At 43.1% G+C, this 19,442-nt stretch overlaps 2 protein-coding genes across 3 annotated transcripts; both read left to right on the top strand.

Moving 5' to 3' along the window:
* The first annotated feature begins 3,037 nt into the window (after positions 1 to 3,037).
* Positions 3,038 to 7,708, top strand: LOC121304730 (green-sensitive opsin-like). The gene is made up of 5 exons (XM_041236090.1): positions 3,038 to 3,398; positions 4,466 to 4,634; positions 5,669 to 5,834; positions 6,244 to 6,483; positions 7,060 to 7,708. The coding sequence occupies exons 1-5, from the start codon at positions 3,038 to 3,040 to the stop codon at positions 7,189 to 7,191; spliced, it is 1,068 nt and encodes a 355-aa protein (XP_041092024.1). The 3' UTR covers positions 7,192 to 7,708.
* Positions 7,709 to 9,260: 1,552 nt separating this feature from the next.
* c39h6orf89 (chromosome 39 C6orf89 homolog) lies at positions 9,261 to 18,000 on the top strand. Of its 2 annotated transcripts, XM_041236138.1 has the most exons (8): positions 9,261 to 9,358; positions 9,464 to 10,514; positions 11,124 to 11,289; positions 13,836 to 13,990; positions 14,201 to 14,352; positions 14,849 to 14,984; positions 15,686 to 15,809; positions 16,702 to 18,000. In XM_041236138.1, the coding sequence occupies exons 2-8, from the start codon at positions 10,326 to 10,328 to the stop codon at positions 16,782 to 16,784; spliced, it is 1,005 nt and encodes a 334-aa protein (XP_041092072.1). In that variant the 5' UTR covers positions 9,261 to 9,358; positions 9,464 to 10,325; the 3' UTR covers positions 16,785 to 18,000. The 2 variants fall into 2 exon arrangements, with proteins under 2 accessions (XP_041092072.1, XP_041092073.1); XM_041236139.1 differs by having other exon boundaries at positions 9,271 to 10,514.
* The last annotated feature ends 1,442 nt before the right edge of the window (positions 18,001 to 19,442 follow it).

The following is a 19,442-nucleotide window of genomic DNA, read 5'->3' as shown; positions in this document are numbered from 1 at the left end:
GAGACCTCATCCAACACGTATCAAACATCCTTCACTCCACAGAGACCTCATCCAACACGTATCAAACATCCTTCACTCCACAGAGACCTCATCCAACACGTATCAAACACCCTTCACTCCACAGAGACCTCATCCAACACGTATCAAACATCCTTCACTCCACAGAGACCTCATCCAACACGTATCAAACATCCTTCACTCCACAGAGACCTCATCCAACACGTATCAAACATCCTTCACTCCACAGAGACCCTTCACTCCCAACACGTATCAAACATCCTTCACTCCACAGAGACCTCATCCAACACGTATCAAACACCCTTCACTCCACAGAGACCTCATCCAACACGTATCAAACATCCTTCACTCCACAGAGACCTCATCCAACACGTATCAAACATCCTTCACTCCACAGAGACCTCATCCAACACGTATCAAACATCCTTCACTCCACAGAGACCTCATCCAACACGTATCAAACATCCTTCACTCCACAGAGACCTCATCCAACACAAACACCCATCACTCCACAGAGACCTCATCCAACACGTATCATCCTTCACTCCACGTATCAAACACCCATCACTCCACAGAACAGAGACCTCATCCAACACGTATCAAACATCCTTCACTCCACAGAGAGATCCTTCACTCCACAGAGACCTCATCCAACACGTATCAAACATCCTTCACTCCACAGAGACCTCATCCAACACGTATCAAACATCCCACAAACACCCATCACTCCACAGAGACCTCATCCAACACGTATCAAACATCCTTCACTCCACAGAGACCTCATCCAACACGTATCAAACATCCTTCACTCCACAGAGACCTCATCCAACACGTATCAAACATCCTTCACTCCACAGAGACCTCATCCAACACGTATCAAACATCCTTCACTCCACAGAGACCTCATCCAACACGTATCAAACATCCTTCACTCCACAGAGACCTCATCCAACACGTATCAAACATCCTTCACATCCAACATCAAACACCCTTCACTCCACAGAGACCTCATCCAACACGTATCAAACATCCCACTCACTCCACAGAGACCTCATCCAACACGTATCAAACACCCTTCACTCCACAGAGACCTCATCAAACATCCTTCACTCCACAGAGACCTCATCCACGTATCAAACATCCTTCACTCCACAGAGACCCTCCAACATCACACAGAGACCTCATCCAACACAAACACCCATCACTCCACAGAGACCTCATCCAACACGTATCAAACATCCTTCACTCCACAGAGACCTCATCCAACACGTATCAAACATCCTTCACTCCACAGAGACCTCATCCAACACGTATCAAACATCCTTCACTCCACAGAGACTTCATCCAACACAAGCACCCATCACTCCACAGAGACCTCATCCAACACGTATCAAACACCCATCACTCCACAGAGACCTCATCCAACACAAGCACCCATCACTCCACAGAGATCTCATCCAACACAATCTTCTGATTGGGTGATTTTTTATTTTATGTCTTAACTTCCTTTTTTTCTTTTAAAAGCTGGCCCCTTTGTGTGTTAGACTCACGCTGGGAGTCACAGTTGGAGTGGATGGCTGCAGAGAATCAACTGAGCAATTAAGAGGCAATATACACGTTGAGTTGGAAAGCACCCATTTGCGAGAAGTTGTGTATTTTGGGAATTCATAGTGGTGAGATGTCTGTAGCAGACAGCCCTTTTTCTGAGGAACTTGGTTTTGAAAGAATGTTTCATTTGGGAACCTCCTCTCTTGTCTAGTGCTGTGTGTATGTGGCTGAATATGAGAGAGAAATGAAAAAATGGATTCTTGTAAATGAGTTGCTGCTATATTAAACTATGTAACGGTGTAATGCCTGAGAAAGAAAGACTGAACCCTTGAAACAATGCATCGAATTGAAGTATTTGGCTGAAACGTTGTAACTAACAGCCAGCACTAGTTTGTGCAATATGAGAATTGAAAGGAAATTGTGTTTTAAATAAATGTGATTGTTTTACATCCCTGGCATTTTTATTGTGTTTGTGTTGTACTTGGTCAAGACTTTATCCTCTGGCCCAAATAAAATAACCTGGTGCTAACAACCTAAAATCTTCAGCTTAATCTGAAGGTAGTGCCTTCCATTGGATAGAGGGCTACCATAAATTACATTTTAAACCCAGCATAGCCCTCGCTACAAAGACTCCACCACACCCAGTGTTCAATAAAGTTGTTGACAGCATTTTGCTGTTGTTCGCTCTTATGAATAGCAGGTTGACACTCAGGACCAGTGAAAACTTTATTCTAATAAGGTAATTGTTTAATTTAAAACATGCCTTCATAGATGAAAATTGTCTGGGCTTAATGACGCATCTCAATTATCTCTTATGAATAGCAACTGCCGTTAAGTAGGTGGCTATGGAGGAAATCCGATCATGTGCTCCTGTTTCCTCATTTCGACAGGCGTTAACCCTTTATGAACAGACCCCTAAAGGGGCTAACTGAGGACTTGCTTAATGGCAAATCATAAAATTCTGTTCCCTGGCTCGTAAGAGTAAGAGCAGGTTAACAGGCAAGCCAGAAAATGAAGACCAAGAAACACACAACTTCTTCAGATAGAACTTCCCAATATCTGTCTAAATCCCAAATCTCCAAATGAGGATAAAAATCCTTTAAGCAAAATTAGACTGCCTTAATTAAGGTATGGGCCAATAGCTGATTAGACAGATCTTAAAGCGTCAGTTCCTTTTTAATCCCTGTGTCCTTGACCCCTAATCCTCACTGACACTACTTAAAAAGGGTATAAAACCCTCAAATTGTGTCACTTGGAGCCAAGAAACCAACAGCAGAGTAGGAAAGGCGCTGGCAAGGGTGCAGCAGCCAGTCGCAGCCAGAGGTTTTTTGCAAAGAAAAGCTTGGTAGCTAGTCGCTTCAGTTTCCATCTAAAACCACATTAAACCATTGCTTTTCTTAAATGAGATTTTCTTTCCCTTTTTTCTTCTCATTATTATCTGTAGTTTTTTTTTATAAATAACTTCATCAAAATGAACGGCACAGAGGGCAACAATTTCTATGTTCCCTTCTCTAACCGGTCAGGGCTTGTCCGCAGCCCGTTTGAATATCCACAGTACTACCTGGCAGCCCCGTGGAAGTTCTTCATGCTGACTGCCTACATGTTCCTGCTCATCTCCTTGGGTCTTCCCATCAACCTGCTCACACTGGTCGTCACCTTCAAGCACAAGAAGCTGAGGCAGCCTCTCAACTTCATCCTGGTCAACCTGGCGGTGGCCAGCCTCTTCATGGTCCTCTTCGGCTTCACCATTACCTTCTACTCAGCCATGAATGGATACTTCGTGTTCGGCCCCACTGGCTGTGCTTTAGAGGGCTTCATGGCGACACTCGGAGGTGAGGAGAACGGCAGGGGATGGGGCTACTTACAAATAGCTTTAAAAACAATAAAAAGCCGATCCTGGTTTCACATTGTTGTAATGTTAAATAATAACATAGTAACTGCTACTTGAAAATAAATTCTCAGGATGTAAACATGCTGTATGTTAAAAAAATAAATCTATACAGTAAATTCATCAGGAACAGTGCGAGTGTGTTGAATGTGTAATATATTGATGTTTGCTTGCCCTTATTTGAGTATAGTTTTAAGGGGAAAGTGAGATTAATGGTTAACAGTAATGTGTCCTAAAATAATTACAGAAAATAGGAGACATATTTACAAACCTATTCTGACACATTTTTTAAGCTTTTGATTTGCGGATTGCAACTTGAAATCCAGCCAAACAAAGTCAGTATTTCCATATTAAAAGATACTAAAATTGAATAATCCATAATCTGTGTACGTTTTACAGGCCTAGACTGAAATTATGATTACAGCAAAACTTTGGAAACGTTAAAAATATAATCTGATTACATTAATGACCAAACATTTATCTTTCACGGGACTCCTCAAACGAGACGGAATTTCCAGTAGGGGTTCCAGTATCTGCCCAGTATTCCAGTTGATTGTTGGGATTCTTAGACCTCTTTACATCTATATTCTGCCACCTTTTACAGCTGTTTGAATCCTTTTTTTTTTTTGTATTTACCATCCATGGGAGATTTCGTAAAATACAAATCTGGAAATGCTACAAGAAACCAAAAATTCAATGACAAGTCTTTTTCAATTTGAGTTTATTTGAGTATTTCTAAATTGAGCATGAATTGAGTGTGTACTAGTCATGGATGACAGGATAAAAAATAGAGCAGAAAGAAGTTTTGTGCTTCTGAGCTGCAGTGAGTTTATCATTTCTAAGAGAAGCGCAAACAGCCGCTGTCTAGACATGTTGAGCAGGCTTCTCAATGCTGGTTTACTCTGAAGAACTCAAGACATTTAATAGAAGTGCTTCTAAGCAAGGGGGATCATACCATTAAGCATTTATCATCCCCCTCTAAATTCTGCCTGTCCCCGTCTCTCTCTCTAGGTGAGGTGGCTCTCTGGTCCTTGGTGGTGCTGGCCATCGAGCGATACATTGTCATCTGCAAGCCAATGGGCAGCTTCCGCTTCTCTGGCACTCACGCCTCCATCGGTATCGCGTTCACTTGGTTCATGGCGTTTACCTGCGCAGCGCCGCCAGTTTTCGGCTGGTCCAGGTATGGGAATAGTGGGACACAAGGGGGATTTTTTAAAATTCTCTCCAACATTAAACCGAAATCTTGCACTTACTCAGTGCAGTTGTTATTTCTTGACGGCAGCAAAATACATTTAGTAGGATACAATATTTTCAAATGATGAACAGAGATCGTTTTTCAGAGCAAGACGCGTAGCCCAGTGCAATGAGTGCCTGTGCACGTCATTATGCTGTGACTTGTGTAATCTGGTAAATCAGGCTGAACTCTTGAAGCAGATGCTGGAGTCTCTTGTTGTTTCAGGCTGCTGTGGCAACGAAAGTCTCGACTTGTGATAAGATTTTTCTTTTCATTTAGAAATTTAAAAAAGTGAAAAATACTTCTCTTGCACATGATGTAAATTATGAATATAAACGTGAGGTCATCTCAAATGCCTCGTTTAATTTAGGGTCAGCCGCTTATCCAGGATAACCAAGGACACGACCTCATGTCCTCATTATGTCCATGACCAGAGGTGGCCAATCCGTGGCTCGAGGGAGTTCAAGGGCAGCTTGCTTTCACGTGATTTGATTGGCTCTTGTAATGCTAATGCATTACAAGAGCCAATCAAATCATGTAAAACCGAGCCGCCCTTGAACTCCTGCGAGCCACAGATTTGTGTCCTCAGCTGTTTTTTGCAACTGATGCTCATGTAAAAATGCTGGTAAAGTACAAAAGACTCCTTCATTTCTTCTGTTGGTTTGCCATGTACATAGATTTGGAGGTTGAATAGTAAATACCAAGCAGTCATATAAATACTGCAGCTACAGCTTGAAACTCAGTTTGACCTCGCTAGAATGTCAGCGCTGGTTATGGCCCTGCCTCTGGTCTATACACAAGCTTACATTTCATTTTAGTTATTGGATTGTAGGTAATGTACATGCAGGACCTTGTTAGGACCTAAGCGCTTGAACCTTGATTCAAATCTATAAAAATAGTCGCTAGTGTTCTACCTACATAGGGTACACTTGTGTCGTTGGTTATATTGGCAATTCCAAGTCCAACCCCTGTCATTTCAGATACATCCCAGAGGGAATGCAGTGCTCCTGCGGGCCCGACTACTACACGATGAACCCTCACTTTAACAATGCCTCTTACGTTGTCTACATGTTCTTCGTGCATTTCTGCATTCCAGTCGTCATCATATTCTTCTCATATGGGCAGCTCCTATGCAAAGTCAAGGAGGTGAGCAGACACAGAAGCCCGCTTGGGAAAGTAAACTCTTTGTCGGTGTCTTTCCTGTTCTCGAACACTCCAGAGCAATGGGGTGCCACTTCGGGGTGTTAGAATCATCTAATAGAGGAGCTAATTCTAACCATCTTAAAATATAAGCAACATATTATATTATATTACAACGTGTAATTCTCGTAGAACTAATTATCATATGGTTGAGAGTTTCAAGTTATGTGTGAGAAGATGGAAGCTCTTAGAATTTTTTAAATTAGATAGTTATCCCATAGTTTGCAGATTGCTGTTTTCCATAGCTGTCATAATTTCACCTGGTAAACCATTTCAGAAACATTCCGTTTGCAAGTGTACTGATGAGCAGCTCTGAACTACAAGCTTCAGTGGTGACAGTGCATCTGCTCCCCAGGCTGCCGCAGCACAGCAGGAGTCTGCCACCACTCAGAAAGCGGAGCGTGAGGTCACCCGCATGGTCATCCTCATGGTCATCGGCTTCCTGATGGCCTGGACCCCCTACGCTTCTGTGGCGTTCTGGATCTTCCTGAACCAGGGGGCCGACTTCTCCGCAACTCTCATGACCATTCCTGCCTTTTTCTCCAAGAGCTCTGCCTTGTATAACCCCATCATCTACGTGTTGCTGAACAAACAGGTACCGCTGCACTAGCAGCCTTTTCACTGCCCCAACCCCATTACCACTTAAACCCCTCGCTCTGCAAGAAACATACTCAGCGCTCTCATTTTTCTGTAGCGGGACGGGGTTAGCCTCTGAGCCAGGAGTCTGGGTTTGCAACACATAAACGGGCGATGATAAATGTGATCACTCATAAACAGCTTAGGAATGTGACTAGTACAGTAACAGGATGGACAAGCTGAGGTCTGGGTGAGCATTGTGGCCCTCCAGACTTTTGAACCCGGATCCTGCACTCTCAGGTGGTCCTAGATATGCAAGTGGAAGGCAAATTCAAGATCTAGTATATGTTGTTAACCTACAGTACTGATAAACTGATATAGCCCTGTCAGCAGCAACAGGATACTGTAGTTAATATTTATTTAAGGAACACACAGGTCCTGTCTGTAGCACTTCCATTCAAACATTTAAAAACATCCACCTCCCCCCAAAAAAAAGGTATGTTGCAGCACCATGTCCCTCGCAACACAAACCCCTACTCTAGTCAAAGTCACAGCCCGACTCAACCCTCACCTGCCTCTTCTGCTTCCCCTCCAGTTCCGTAACTGCATGATCACCACAGTCTGCTGCGGAAAGAACCCGCTTGGGGACGATGACGTCTCCTCCACAGCGTCCCAGAGCAAGACAGAAGTGTCCTCTGTGTCCTCCAGCCAGGTGTCCCCAGCGTAGACCCCCCCCCCGGCTCGACTCCTCCACACCTCAGGCATCTTTTACATAGCGGCTTTCAAGTTCCATTTTTTCACACTATTTGCATGAACTGAAACATTACTGATTCGTAATCCACAAAAGACCGTAACTAGAAACAGTGCAGGAGTTCTGTTAGAGTATTGATCTTTCTGCTTTTGATAAACTTCTAAAGTCTCTACATTAGTCTAGAAGGCTTGTATTGCTACACTGCTAACGGCGCTGGATTCTGCATGCTCACATCTGGTCTTGTTCAGGAACCATTCAATCCAGTATTATTTTTAATTGTTGTTTTTTGGGGGGGTTTTTTGCACATTCTTGCTGCTCTGAGAAAGAGTCCACTTTTCAAAAATCTGCAAAAAAATTGAAAGGTGATTTAAAAAGAAACAGAAAAAGAGCCTCGGTTTTATTTCACTGGGCTTTGTTTTGTTTCTCAGTACAGGAAATGAACACTTCTTCACAAACTGCTCCTTACATACTAAATGTATGACGCTCTGTTGAATCAGCGAGCAGTCACAAAACAAAGCCTCATAGAGATCATAGATCGCCACATAGGATTAAAAAACAAAAACAACTGTGTAGTTTGTGTGTTCTTAAAAATAAATGTATGGAAGGTGTAATCGTCAATGCTGAACTAAGTGGAACTCTTATCTGATAAGGATCTCTGAAATATTTTATATTAATGCATTTAGTGACTGTGTCACATAAAACAGGCGAGTAGTTCACACAGAGTGCTCTAGAAAATAAATCCAGTGAACTATTCTGTATATATAAGTTTTATTTGAGAAAAAAAGATACAAAAATCTCAAAGTGAACTACTCAACTGTTTTTGTTTTGTTTGTTACTCCAGACAAATAATAACGTATTTGTCTGAACATGTCACCTTTTCTGTATATATTTTATAAATAATTTGTGAAGTCAAGTTAGCAATAGAAATAAACGCATGCATCAAAATTGTGAGGTGTTTGTTTGATCTGTATGCTGCTGAATGGAGTCCATTACGAGCCTTAGACTATACCTCGGATTGTGGAAAATAAATTAACAGGAACTACAGCATTTACACGCCAGAAGAAATATATAAATTTGCATTCAGTAAGAAATATTGCACAATGAAGGAACACACAAATATATCGGTCATTTAGCGATGAATGAAATCGTTTAAAAAGTTATCTTTTTGTGTTTGGGGAATAAAACGCCTCAAAGGTTTACAATAGACCATTATACTTTTTCCTATGTAGAGTTCGTTCTCAGCTGGTAATTAATGAATAATTACCACCAAATACATGAAAATCCACGACCATCTTAATCTACCCCACCCAGTTCTTAGAGACGCCACAGTCTATAAACACTAAGTCAAGACAAGCAGGTGTGCAAATTAACCCTACACCTGGGAAATCTCCTTTCTTTAAAATACAGGGAGAGAGGGTTGATTCTGTAAACCTCATGCATGCTAGAAAGCCGGGGTTTTTTCATAGAAAAAGTGCCGGATGTTTACAGAACCAGCAATACAGTGCATTCCGGTATGTTTTACCTTTCTCAGGTACCTTTCCTTTTAAGAGAAGGACTACATTTACCAGAATGCAATGGGGTGTGAGTTTGAAAGCCCGAGCTGTCCCTGTCACATGGTAACCGTAGTCAGGACGTTGTTTGAATACTCCTGCAGTCTGAATAGGAGTATTTTGAATAAGTACTCAAAACACTGTGTTTACATGCAGGTGGCATAAGTACTACAGCATGTTTGTTTCTGTTTACACGTGTGTGAGAGTGCCTAATAAATGATGCTGTCTGTATTAAACTACGAGTTATTGGTGATAATGTCCCTATTTTTAAACAAGCCACGTCTACCAGCAAAAAATGAAAATTATCCAACATTTTAATTATACGAAATAACATTTAATGAATTACTAAAATAAATAAATTAATAAAAATAAACATGGCCAGTTATTTTGAGAAGCAAGTTTCGAAATTAGACAGCCAAGTAAATGATACCATAAAGAAAAGAAAAAAATCACAAACACTGCTTGAAGGAACCTCTCTTACCCAGAACACCTTGCTTCTGTATAAAGTAGATTTCGTGGCGTTTACTAAACATTGCAAGGAACTGTTTTCAATAGCTGAACACAGGGGGAAACAGATTAGCACAAAATAAAAGGTAATCCTAATTTTAATAACAAATCAATACAATGTATGGGTGTAAACTAAATTGTAATCTGTGTTTTTTTTTGTTTTTTTTTTAACGAATCTGCTGATGGCGTAGCCCAGACTGTACTGCAGCAGGAAGGGGCTGTCGAGGGCTTTGGGTTTCAGGTGCGAGCAGGTGAAGCAATTGAACTGTATGGGGAAGATCTGCGAATAGCAACTACAGAATATTGTTTTTGGGGATACGTGTAATAAACTTCGTATCCCTCTAAAACCAGGAGTTATGCTGTTATATTCATTAACTAAACCGAATCCGAGATTTGATTGCGAAAGTTTACACCGCTTCGTGTACCTCAGTTTACTGTAGTGCATGCAATAATATTTAGTTTTTTTAAGAATAATATTGTCAGAATTGTAGAACTTTTGTCAGACAGTAAGGAGTCAGGATTTGAAACAAAGATGTAAAGCTGTTTTGTGTTTTTTTGTTGTTGTTGTTTTGTTTGTTTGTTTGTTTGTTTTTTTTGGGGGGGGGGGGGTTGCATTAGAAACAAACAGCTAAAGCAGAAAAATCACATGGAATAATCATAATAATCATTTAATAACCGTGAATGTGATTGCACAAGCTACAGCAGCTTTGTAAACCTTTTATAATCGTATGTAAGGATATACCTGAATTTAAAAATCCAAGCATCTCCGTAATGTGTGACAAATATTAACTTTCTTATACCGGGAGCTGAAATGACAAACTACTCGAGCACCATTCATTGGACCGCCCTGCATTAAGTAGCAAAACTATGTAGAAAAAACAATATAAAGATGAAGAGACACAGACGAGTCTTATTTTGGCTGTTAAATTTTACCGAGCGTTTTGAAAACCATAGTGGACTTAGCTCAGAGGGTAAAAACACTGATCCCGCAACAAGGGAAACGCCTCTGAACTGACTGAAACTTCAAATCATAAAACGTACATAAACAGAGCCATGGGACTGGCACCGAGCGAGCCGTGCATCTATGAGAAGCTGTCTGAAAGTGTCGATATCCTGAGGCGATCCGGGTATCGATATGGAATGTCGGAGAGGGAGATCGAGAAGTTCATAAAGCAGATGCTGGAAACCAGTGAGCCCAGGCGAGAGCCGCCCCAGTTCCCCATCCTGCTGGCAGCGTGCAAGGTCAGATTATGTACAGTGCTGTAAAGAGAGGGGAAGCATTAAGTAAGGGATAAACATGTTGAATCTGTTGATTATTTTTTTTACCATTATGTTATCATTTTATTCTAGCAAACAATATGAAATGCTAAACTGAAATCGCAAGCCCTTTTGTAAGTGATATGTTTGAAATGTGTAATACTATAATTAAGTAATTGAAGTCATTGTTGCATAATAAAATGGTATTCACTTTTCTGTTGAATTGTTCTGACTGTGGTTTGATTGAGAACAGTTTTCTGTGGATTCGTAGCACAAACTGTGGATTCGTTAATCAGCAATGTATCTGCCCCGCACTCCCTTTCTCTTCAAAGCCACACAGCCACTTTTAGTTCAAAGATTCGTAGAATTAACCAAACTCATCAAGCTCCAGTTTTCCTGCACAATATTTATTCAGAGTCTGCATTTACTAATGGAACACAAGTGTGTTACTCCCCAGACTCTTCTAGATTGTGGGTGACTTCGTTAACAAGGGGCTAACCCCTCCCAGGAGCACAATGTAACTGTTTCCAGGACCTATAGAGGCTGCATGTTTACTGTATTCCCACTGTTGTCTTTCCTTTCTCTTTCATGCAGCTTGTAATTGCTCTGGGGTTCCTCTTGGTGGCAGTGCTGGCATTCACCTACCCTCTTAGCTCTCCACAGTACAGGTTCCTTGTGGGTCGTGCTCACAACTGGTCCTCTCCCATCAGCCACGTGCGCCTCCTGTCTCTGCCCATTGCCAAGAAGTACAACCTCCAAGGTACGTAGTTAACTGTGCTTTCACAGGGACCGCAATGCACTCTGGAACTTGTAGTCCTGCATGTCTAAAAGACAAGACACAGATCAAAAAAATCCTGAAGGCACTGTGGATGCGAGTTCAAAAACTGGAGAACCTGGAGTCATGTGGTCACCTTATAAATATGCATTCATGCAGCTGTTGATTTGGATCCTTCGGATCTCGTTTGCTAACTTATTCAGGAATGTGTGTTGTTGTGCTGTTCTGTGATGTTCCTGTTTCTCAGGGAGTTATTTAGGATAGATGTGATACAACGGGATGTTTCCATTTAAAAAATGCGCTCCGACTAAAAGTGTTGCTTTTGTGGATGAGGAAAAAAATTGCTGAAATAAATCATTGTAGACATCTATTTCTTGTAACTTTTTTCCTCATTCACAAAAGCAAAGCTTTTGCTACAAAAGATTTTTCCTATAATTATCGAGAGATTTCTAGAAATTGTAAATTTTCATTGGGGTATGTAAACTTTTGACTACAGCTGTATCTATCTATCTATCTATCTATCTATCTATCTATCTATCTATCTATCTATCTATCTATCTCTGTTTCTCTCTCTCGCTCTCATATCTGTCTTTTCAGTGTAAGTGTAAAAGAGATCAGCTTATGGTTTGTGTGAAATGTTTTGTCCAGGTCGTGTCTGTCTACTGCTGATCTTCTACGCCTGGCTTTCGTTCCCTCTCTCTCCCCTACGCCTGCAGCTCCGGATCAGTTCTGCACCACTTCTTCACTTTTCAGCACTTCTTTATGACTTGTGATTTCCTGAGTTTTCCACAGGCTGAATCACTTTGATGTTTCGTAACTCTGCTGTGCTTTGTTTTGATGTTACTTCAGGTGCCGTGGCTGTTCGAGAACAGGCTCATCTTTATTTATTTAAACATTGTAATTCTGAAGGGCGTGGGGGGGTGTTTTGCAGTTGTTGTCATAACTGGCTTGATTTAGTGTATGATACAGGGATGGAAATAAGACTCCTGTCCATCCCAAGTTAAGGTGTGTCTTAATAAACTCCAAGTAAAACCAGGATTGGATCCAACTGCTATGCAATGGGGGTCTTATTTCTATCCCTGTGCTAGCTACATATACAATGACATATTTCATGTTTCTTTTAGGATTGGCTGGTCTTTATTAGGTTCACCTTTTACTAGATGTGTTTCTGGTTGTGGGTTATTCATGCCTGGACACATCTCAAAGTATGTTCCAAGCTGTCTTTTAAGGGTTGCATTGTATCCTGTGGTTAGCTCTCAGTTGTGCATGGTGCATTCAGAGTGAAACTTCCTAATCCAGCTTTTGACTGGTGAGTTGCATAAATCTGCAGTTCTATGTTTGTGACTCCTTCCTGACCCTGTTAGTGTGTGTCTGCTATTGCACAACTCCAGCCTAGTTTACTGCTATTGAAATAAACTCCAGGTTTTACTACAAGCATTGATTTATGAACCGAATGCAGCGCAGTGCGTTTGAAACGCAAGCGTGTCTAATTAAAACCTGGATCTGCTATGTCTCTCTGATCGACGGGTCTCACTTCTGATTTATGTAATAATTGGGTTGTTTGACTCATTGCGCGGCCGTTGATTTCGGTGATGTGTACTCGGACGCTCTTATTAACTAAATAGAATCTAGATGTTTCATCTCAGTAGGGATGTCCTGGTGAAATAGATTCAGAAATAAACAGACAAGTGCATACGCTTTGAGGGACCGTGCAGCTGCCTCAGCTCCACCTCCAGACCCAGCTGGCCTCTCTGCTGCTGTGAGAAAGCAGTGTTTGGATAAGAGAGAGACATCATCTGCGTGTTGTTTTGTTAAGGTCACGAGTGTGAATCCCGACTAGGGTCGATTTGGCACTGGGGCAGGTCGTGGTGTTCCTTGATCCTGAGCTTGCAGAGTGAGGGCCCTCCTTTTTGGGGTAGAGGTCTGCTCAGGCCTGATTTTAATGCTTGAACCGGACCTGACCACAGCCAATCTGAACCTGACCCTAGCCACACCCAACCCAAAACCCACCCAAATATAACAATCCTCAAATAAGTGAAAAAGGAAGGAAGGACTTGCTGTCTTAAAATTGTAAACAGTGGCAGAGTCAGCGTTAAGAGACCATCTGAACTAAGCCCGAAAGTATACTGTACAAACAACACCCACCAACCCAACCCCGACCTGATACTGCAGTCGTGCCCCTTCGGGTTCGGGTCGGCTTGCAAGGCACTACTTTGGGGTGCCCTCTGCTACCTGTGGAGGAACGTCTTCAGATCTGCAGTCATCAGCGGCATGTCTGGGTGCTCTTCAGAAACTGGCACGAGCGGTGTGGTGTTGTCCTGTATCTGCCTGTAGGGGTCACTGTTGAGAAACGCAAAGGTCTGTTTGATTAGGTTGACAGTGTTTTTTTTTTTTTTTTTTTATGATCTGTTATACACAAGAGGAGTTTCAGAACAATGCTTGATGACTTGCTAGACCAGCCTGTGTTGGAGTGTTAGGGGTTTGAGGATTCCCGAGGGCCATGCGGGCTAATGCTGTTCTACCTGTTGCAGGGTTCCACGAGTGGTGGAGATCCCATAAGAAGGGGCGCTCTGGAGCTGCAGTGAACTGCTCTGAATGTGCCTCGGTAGCAGCTGTGCTGGAGGTGTGGCAGGGTCAGGGCTTCCCAGACTGCATCCTTCAGGGCGTGCAGCCCGTAATGATCGAGGTAAGTGCAGCGGGGCTTCAGGATCAAAGAGAAACACAACCTCGAACACTCAAAACATCAGCTAATTCACAACAAGCACTAAACTGAGAAAAACGTAACTGGAAAACGCTGGAACACGACAACAGTACCACATGTAGAAATACCAAAAGAAACTTCAGTATATGTAAAAGCATTTCGACTAAGTGGTTGACCGTGCTGTTTTTCTTGTAGGGTGGCCAGTCCTTATCCCTGTCCTATGGAGACCTGAAGCAGCTCTACTCCAGGCAGCAGGAGTTCATGGACCTTTTCATCCGGGAGCAGGAAAACCTGATCGTCCTGGCGCAGGAATTCCCAAAGGAGCCGTCCAACTTCATACTGCTGTGGTAAAAAGAGAAGGGCTGTAGCTCGGCTTCAGCAGAAACTGCCTCCACTCTAGTGTACAGTGTACTGTGGAGACCTTCTGGCCACAGCAAACTAACTGTGTCCACTTTAGGCATACTGTGCTTTACCAGCAGCACACTGATCACCATTCAAAGGTGTGCTGAAAGCAAGCCTCCCTACAGGACTCCTCAGGCTTTACGTGCACGTTACACTTGAAATGGTGCAGTGCAGCACATTTACCTTGGAATGACACACAAGTGATTAGTTGTCATGTATTATCAATGTTTAATACATTGCTTTAACAAGACGAAACCTGTGTTACACTGCACACGGAACAGCTTGTTTGCAAGGGGCCCCTGCAATATCCGTCCTCATCACTCTTTAGTCCCTCTAAACATCTGCAGAGACGGGCAGTGGATTCTCACGTGATCCATCTCCTTGCTGACTCCTGGAGAGCCTGTTAATGTTGCTGACGATTTCTTTGTATTCCCCCCTCAGGAAGCCTCAGCTGGTGAGCCATCAGGAGGTGCTGCAGGGGCTGTTCCCCAGTGCGGAGCTGCAAAGAGTCCTGGTCAGGGAGGGGGTCTCTCTGAAGCGCTGCCTGGTGACAGACAGCCAGGGGCTGCAGAGCAGGGTAAGGAGCGTGGTGTCACAGGGAGGATCTCTGAGGAAGATAAAGGAAAAATGAACACAGCCAGGAAGGTGAAAGGCTGAGCAGCCAACTCTAATAGACGTTTCCCATAGTAAACTAACAGCAAAATGTATTAAACTACAGGGAAAGCATGGTTAAGCATAGGCAAGCATTGAGGTACAGTAAGGTACAGGAAAAACATGGCAAGTGAATATTATAACCATGAAAAAGCATGGAATAGTATAACAATCCAAAATTTACCAGGGTGAACTTTTATGAGGGAAACTTTGCATGTTATGAAGACTGCTGAACGGTAGGGGTGTAGTAATACAGCGCAATATGTATCACAGGTCCTGGTACAGCATGCATCATCATACATGTGATGGTCCTGGTAAGGTACTGTGATGAGTGATAAGATCGAGTGATCATTATTAATGCTCTTTTGTTAAAAGACAAAACTCAAAATGAGAGAGGGAGAGTATGTATCCAAACCAGCAGTTTATTCATCATTCAAGAACTGTTTGGTTGGGCTACAAGTGTGGTGCTTTTGGGTATCACGAAACACACACCCCTCGATTTGGATACTGTATATCGTGAGGAAAGTATCATGATTATTAATACACAGTGGCCAGTGGAAACAGTGCTACCCTAAAACTTCTAACCCTGCTGAATATGGGGAGTCTTCACATTGTGTTTGTCTGCAGGCCCTGCAGGTGTACAGATGGCTGGTGGTGGGGAGCGGGCAGCCTTCGCTGAGAATCCTCCCTCTCACGGAGTGCCGAGGGCAGTGCAGCTCCTTCAGCTTGTGGCTGGAACCAGGGGACATGGGTGAGCTCAGCCTGCTCTTGTGATTCTTCTTACTGTTAATTTAACAAAACCCTTGGCTGGCTCAGCAGCGAGCCATGACATCACTGCGTCCCTGCCCTCCTCAAAACACGAAACAAACAGCACATAACAAAAAAAAAAGTAAAAGCACTTGAGTGTTTTTCTTCTGGAGAGGGTGTTTGTGTTAAATGCCGAAGCAAGAAGTAACATTGCTAATAACTCAGGTCATTGTTTTTCACATGGCCACGCCCATGCAGCTCTGCAAGTGACCCATGGTTGGGATGCATTTCGTTGGCTCGCTCGTACAGGAACCGCGACAGGAGTTTGGCATCCCTGTGTAACACAAAACAGATGTGGAGTCTGAGGTCTTGAGCTGGGGGTCCCTAAGCAACAGCCTGCAGGAACCCCACTAAGTGTCAGTGTCAAGGACAGTCAGGTGCTTCACAAGATCTTAGTATTGATGAATCATTTTAGCAATTTGCGTCTGCAGTGATGGTGGGTTTTACTCCCAGTCCAGCACTGGTGCTCGTTCCAGTGACGCTGGAACGCTGATTTGAACATGTGTTCTGAATTGGAGTGGCTTTCCAAACACATTTCAGGGTAGCACAGTGATTTGGGTCCCTTTTGAATAAGAACAGTCAGACGAGTGGGACCCTGAAGAACTGTTTCAGAACAATCGAAATCCAATACTTTAATAAATCTCAGCAATTCTTCCAGGTGTTTTTTTATTTTAAAGACCAAGCTGTTTCAACATAACGCAAGGCTTAATGGTGTGGATGGGTTTTTTTGGGGCGTCTGTGAGGGAGAAGTACTTTATGGTCTGTAGTAATAATGATGCGTGTCCCGTAGTCCTTCAGTCCAGTGCTTCTAGCCACTCCCTCTTGTTTCTCCACAGTCTATGCCGATTCCAAGTTCTGGCAGATGGACCTGTTTCCAGGCAGGGGACAGAGCATTGTTTGTGACGGCTTTGCTTTCTAACCAGCCCCTGTGGAAAGATGAGCGGACGCCAGCCAGCTCTTGCAGCGAAACCACAACGTCTGTCTGTCTGACTTGTCTGCTGATTAAGGACTTTACCAGGAAGCCCCTAAACCAGGCCCAGAATTGTGATTGGATCCCTCCTGCACTAAATGGTGTCTACACAGCCAGCTGCCTGACTTCACCAGCGCTGGTCAAAATGCAAGGAACATCTTGTAAACAACAGACTTGACCAGCGGAGCTCTCTCCAAATCTGTGTGGCAGTCTGTCAGTGAGAACCGCAGTGAGCTTGTTTTGTGGAAGCTGACCACTGCTGTGTTTTGTGCTGTGTTTCTGAAAAAAAAACAAAAAAAAAACTGTATTTAAATGTACGTCTGTTTTGAATTAGCAGCGGACAGTTTAAGGAATGGCTGTCTCAAGGGCCCTGTCGAATCGCTACAATAGCAACGAGGCTGGACCTGGCATGCTGAACCCATACTTATTGGAAAGGTCCTGTGTTTGTATTCCTGAGTCAGTTCTGTGCAGTAACTGATCTGCTTAGCAGACTGTGCATTACATCAGGGTTGGGTCAGTTTGCAGAAGTCTGTCTTCGTGCAGAGAGTATATAGAATAAAAAAAACACTACAACCGGTTTCACACAAGCCTGCTTTGTTTTGTCCTGCTGTATTTTTCATTCTGAATATTCTTGTTTTTGATTATTTTTGGGCTCTAGTGTGTCTCCGATACTTTTCAGGTCAGTACGCACGCGAGTGAAAGGTTTACCCCTGTGGTTTGCACATCACCCAGATGCTCCCATCACTCGAATCTCTCTGAAGGGTAAAGCCTGTGCAGTTTGAAGGGCAGGTCTGTCTGCCCTGCGGAATGTTCCACGCCTCAGCTGTGTCGCTCATGACATCGTCGCACCTGTCCCAGTGAGCTCAGCCCCTCTACCCCCGGGGCACCAGTTTCCTCTGGGGGTCCCGGCTGCTTCTCGCTGGCTTCCACATCGCATGGAACGCATTATCTTGTTTTCCTGCAAAAATCAGAATCTCTGGGTTTTATTGCATAACAGTGACTAAGCCTCATGTCTTAAGCGATATTCAAGTATGTGGAGCATGGTCTTCACCATTCCACCTTGCTTAACTGTGTGTGCATGTCATTACTATACACTTCCAGCACTGCAGATGCCATTCACGGGCATTTCCTTTTCCAGCTAAATCACTTCTCCCTGCATTCTCCGCAGGCATCTTTTTTTTTTTCTCCAAAGGTTTGGATAATGTTTATAAATAAAATTTGTATTGTTCTGATGTAATGATGTGTTTTTTTTTTTATTTGGTTGATGGTCGAGCAAAGCAATTTGAGGCTATTTATCTTCCAGTTCCTTCTAAGTTTGGGATCGCACAGCATTGGCAGGGACTGTTTATCCTCACTGCGCTACAGTGGCCCCTACTGGCCAGGTGCCCGGCGAGCACGAGCAGACAATTGCAGGGCTGACATTGGTCCTCCAGGGGCCGGTAGCTCGCTGACATACTTGGTGTAAAGAAGCGATTGGCTTAACGGCGAGAGTGGCCACACCCACTGACCTTCAGTTCCATGAGGTGAAGGGAACTTAGCCGACATTCCGAATTGAGAGTCAAAAAAACCTGGGCAGCATGACATTGAAAAGACTGATGAAGAAAATGTGAAAGGAAAAACAAGGCTTGAAGAACAGTGGTGTGTGACACTAATTTACTAATCTCTCGCTCTTGTGCACACTTGACAAAAACTGGAGCCCCACAAACTGTGATATAACTCTTTTATTTACTTTCTTTCTGCATATATAGCAGACTCAACCATTCAGGGTTCCAGAGTGGTCGTAAATTTAGCTAAAAGTGTTTTTGGCAACTATTTTGGTGCCTGTAACCCCAAAATGCTGCCTCTCCCTTTAAAAACATGTCAATATTTATTAACGCACTATGACATCGGTCTGTAAAAAAACCCAAAACACTTCTTTTAAGCTGATGTGTGAAAAGGACAGTAGCAATGTGATCAAAAACAAAATAATGCCTGGAAGTGTAAAAATGAAGTGCAGTAATCCGAGTTTCATGCAGCAGGAGTGACGCTGGCCAAACGTGCGAGTAGGCCCTACTGTTGTGTAAAAATGTACCTTAAAATGAACATTGAAGAAATTCAGAACAAGAAAAACTGAAATACAGCTGGGCTAAGGGTTGTGTGTTGCTCGATTGCCGTTAACAAAACGCCCTGAGAACAGGAAATGAAGGGCTGAAGGTCAGGAATAAAAAATGAAAATAAATAAACACTAAGTGAAACGCTAACGGCGAGCTGAAAAAAGTTTTCTTTGTGAACTCCAATAAACCAATGTTGTCTTTCAATGTAGGATGATTAAATAAAGTTTTGAATCAACACAAACCGTTTTTTGTTTTTTTTTGACTGCTGACAGTCAAGAGCTTGATGATTTAATTGCACAGCAAGGTCTGTTCTCCAGAGGCGCCTGTAGAATTTTAACTTCCCAGACTGTTCTGCTTAAAACATCAGCGCTGCTCAGAGTTTCGGATACCGAAGCACCTGCCAACCGAGCACCTGGTGTTACAGTGAGGACATGCTTCATCCCCCAGGATTACCAGATTCCACCAGCTGATCCCAACAGCAGCTCCAGTGACATTGCAGGTCCTGCAATTCCAG

The sequence above is a fragment of the Polyodon spathula genome, chromosome 39, assembly GCF_017654505.1.
Source record: "Polyodon spathula isolate WHYD16114869_AA chromosome 39, ASM1765450v1, whole genome shotgun sequence".
NCBI lineage: Eukaryota > Metazoa > Chordata > Actinopteri > Acipenseriformes > Polyodontidae > Polyodon > Polyodon spathula.
This window is presented reverse-complemented; position numbering and strand designations above follow the sequence as displayed.

Bases quoted from the DNA above. Each gene is read 5' to 3' on its own strand.
- LOC121304730 (XM_041236090.1), top strand. From the start codon at position 3,038: ATGAACGGCACAGAGGGCAACAATTTCTATGTTCCCTTCTCTAACCGG. The intron at 3,399-4,465 runs GTGAGGAGAACG...CTCTCTCTCTAG, and splicing joins CTTCATGGCGACACTCGGAG to GTGAGGTGGCTCTCTGGTCC. The intron at 6,484-7,059 runs GTACCGCTGCAC...CTTCCCCTCCAG, and splicing joins ACGTGTTGCTGAACAAACAG to TTCCGTAACTGCATGATCAC.
- c39h6orf89 (XM_041236138.1), top strand. From the start codon at position 10,326: ATGGGACTGGCACCGAGCGAGCCGTGCATCTATGAGAAGCTGTCTGAA. The intron at 11,290-13,835 runs GTACGTAGTTAA...TACCTGTTGCAG, and splicing joins CAAGAAGTACAACCTCCAAG to GGTTCCACGAGTGGTGGAGA. The intron at 13,991-14,200 runs GTAAGTGCAGCG...TTTTTCTTGTAG, and splicing joins TGCAGCCCGTAATGATCGAG to GGTGGCCAGTCCTTATCCCT.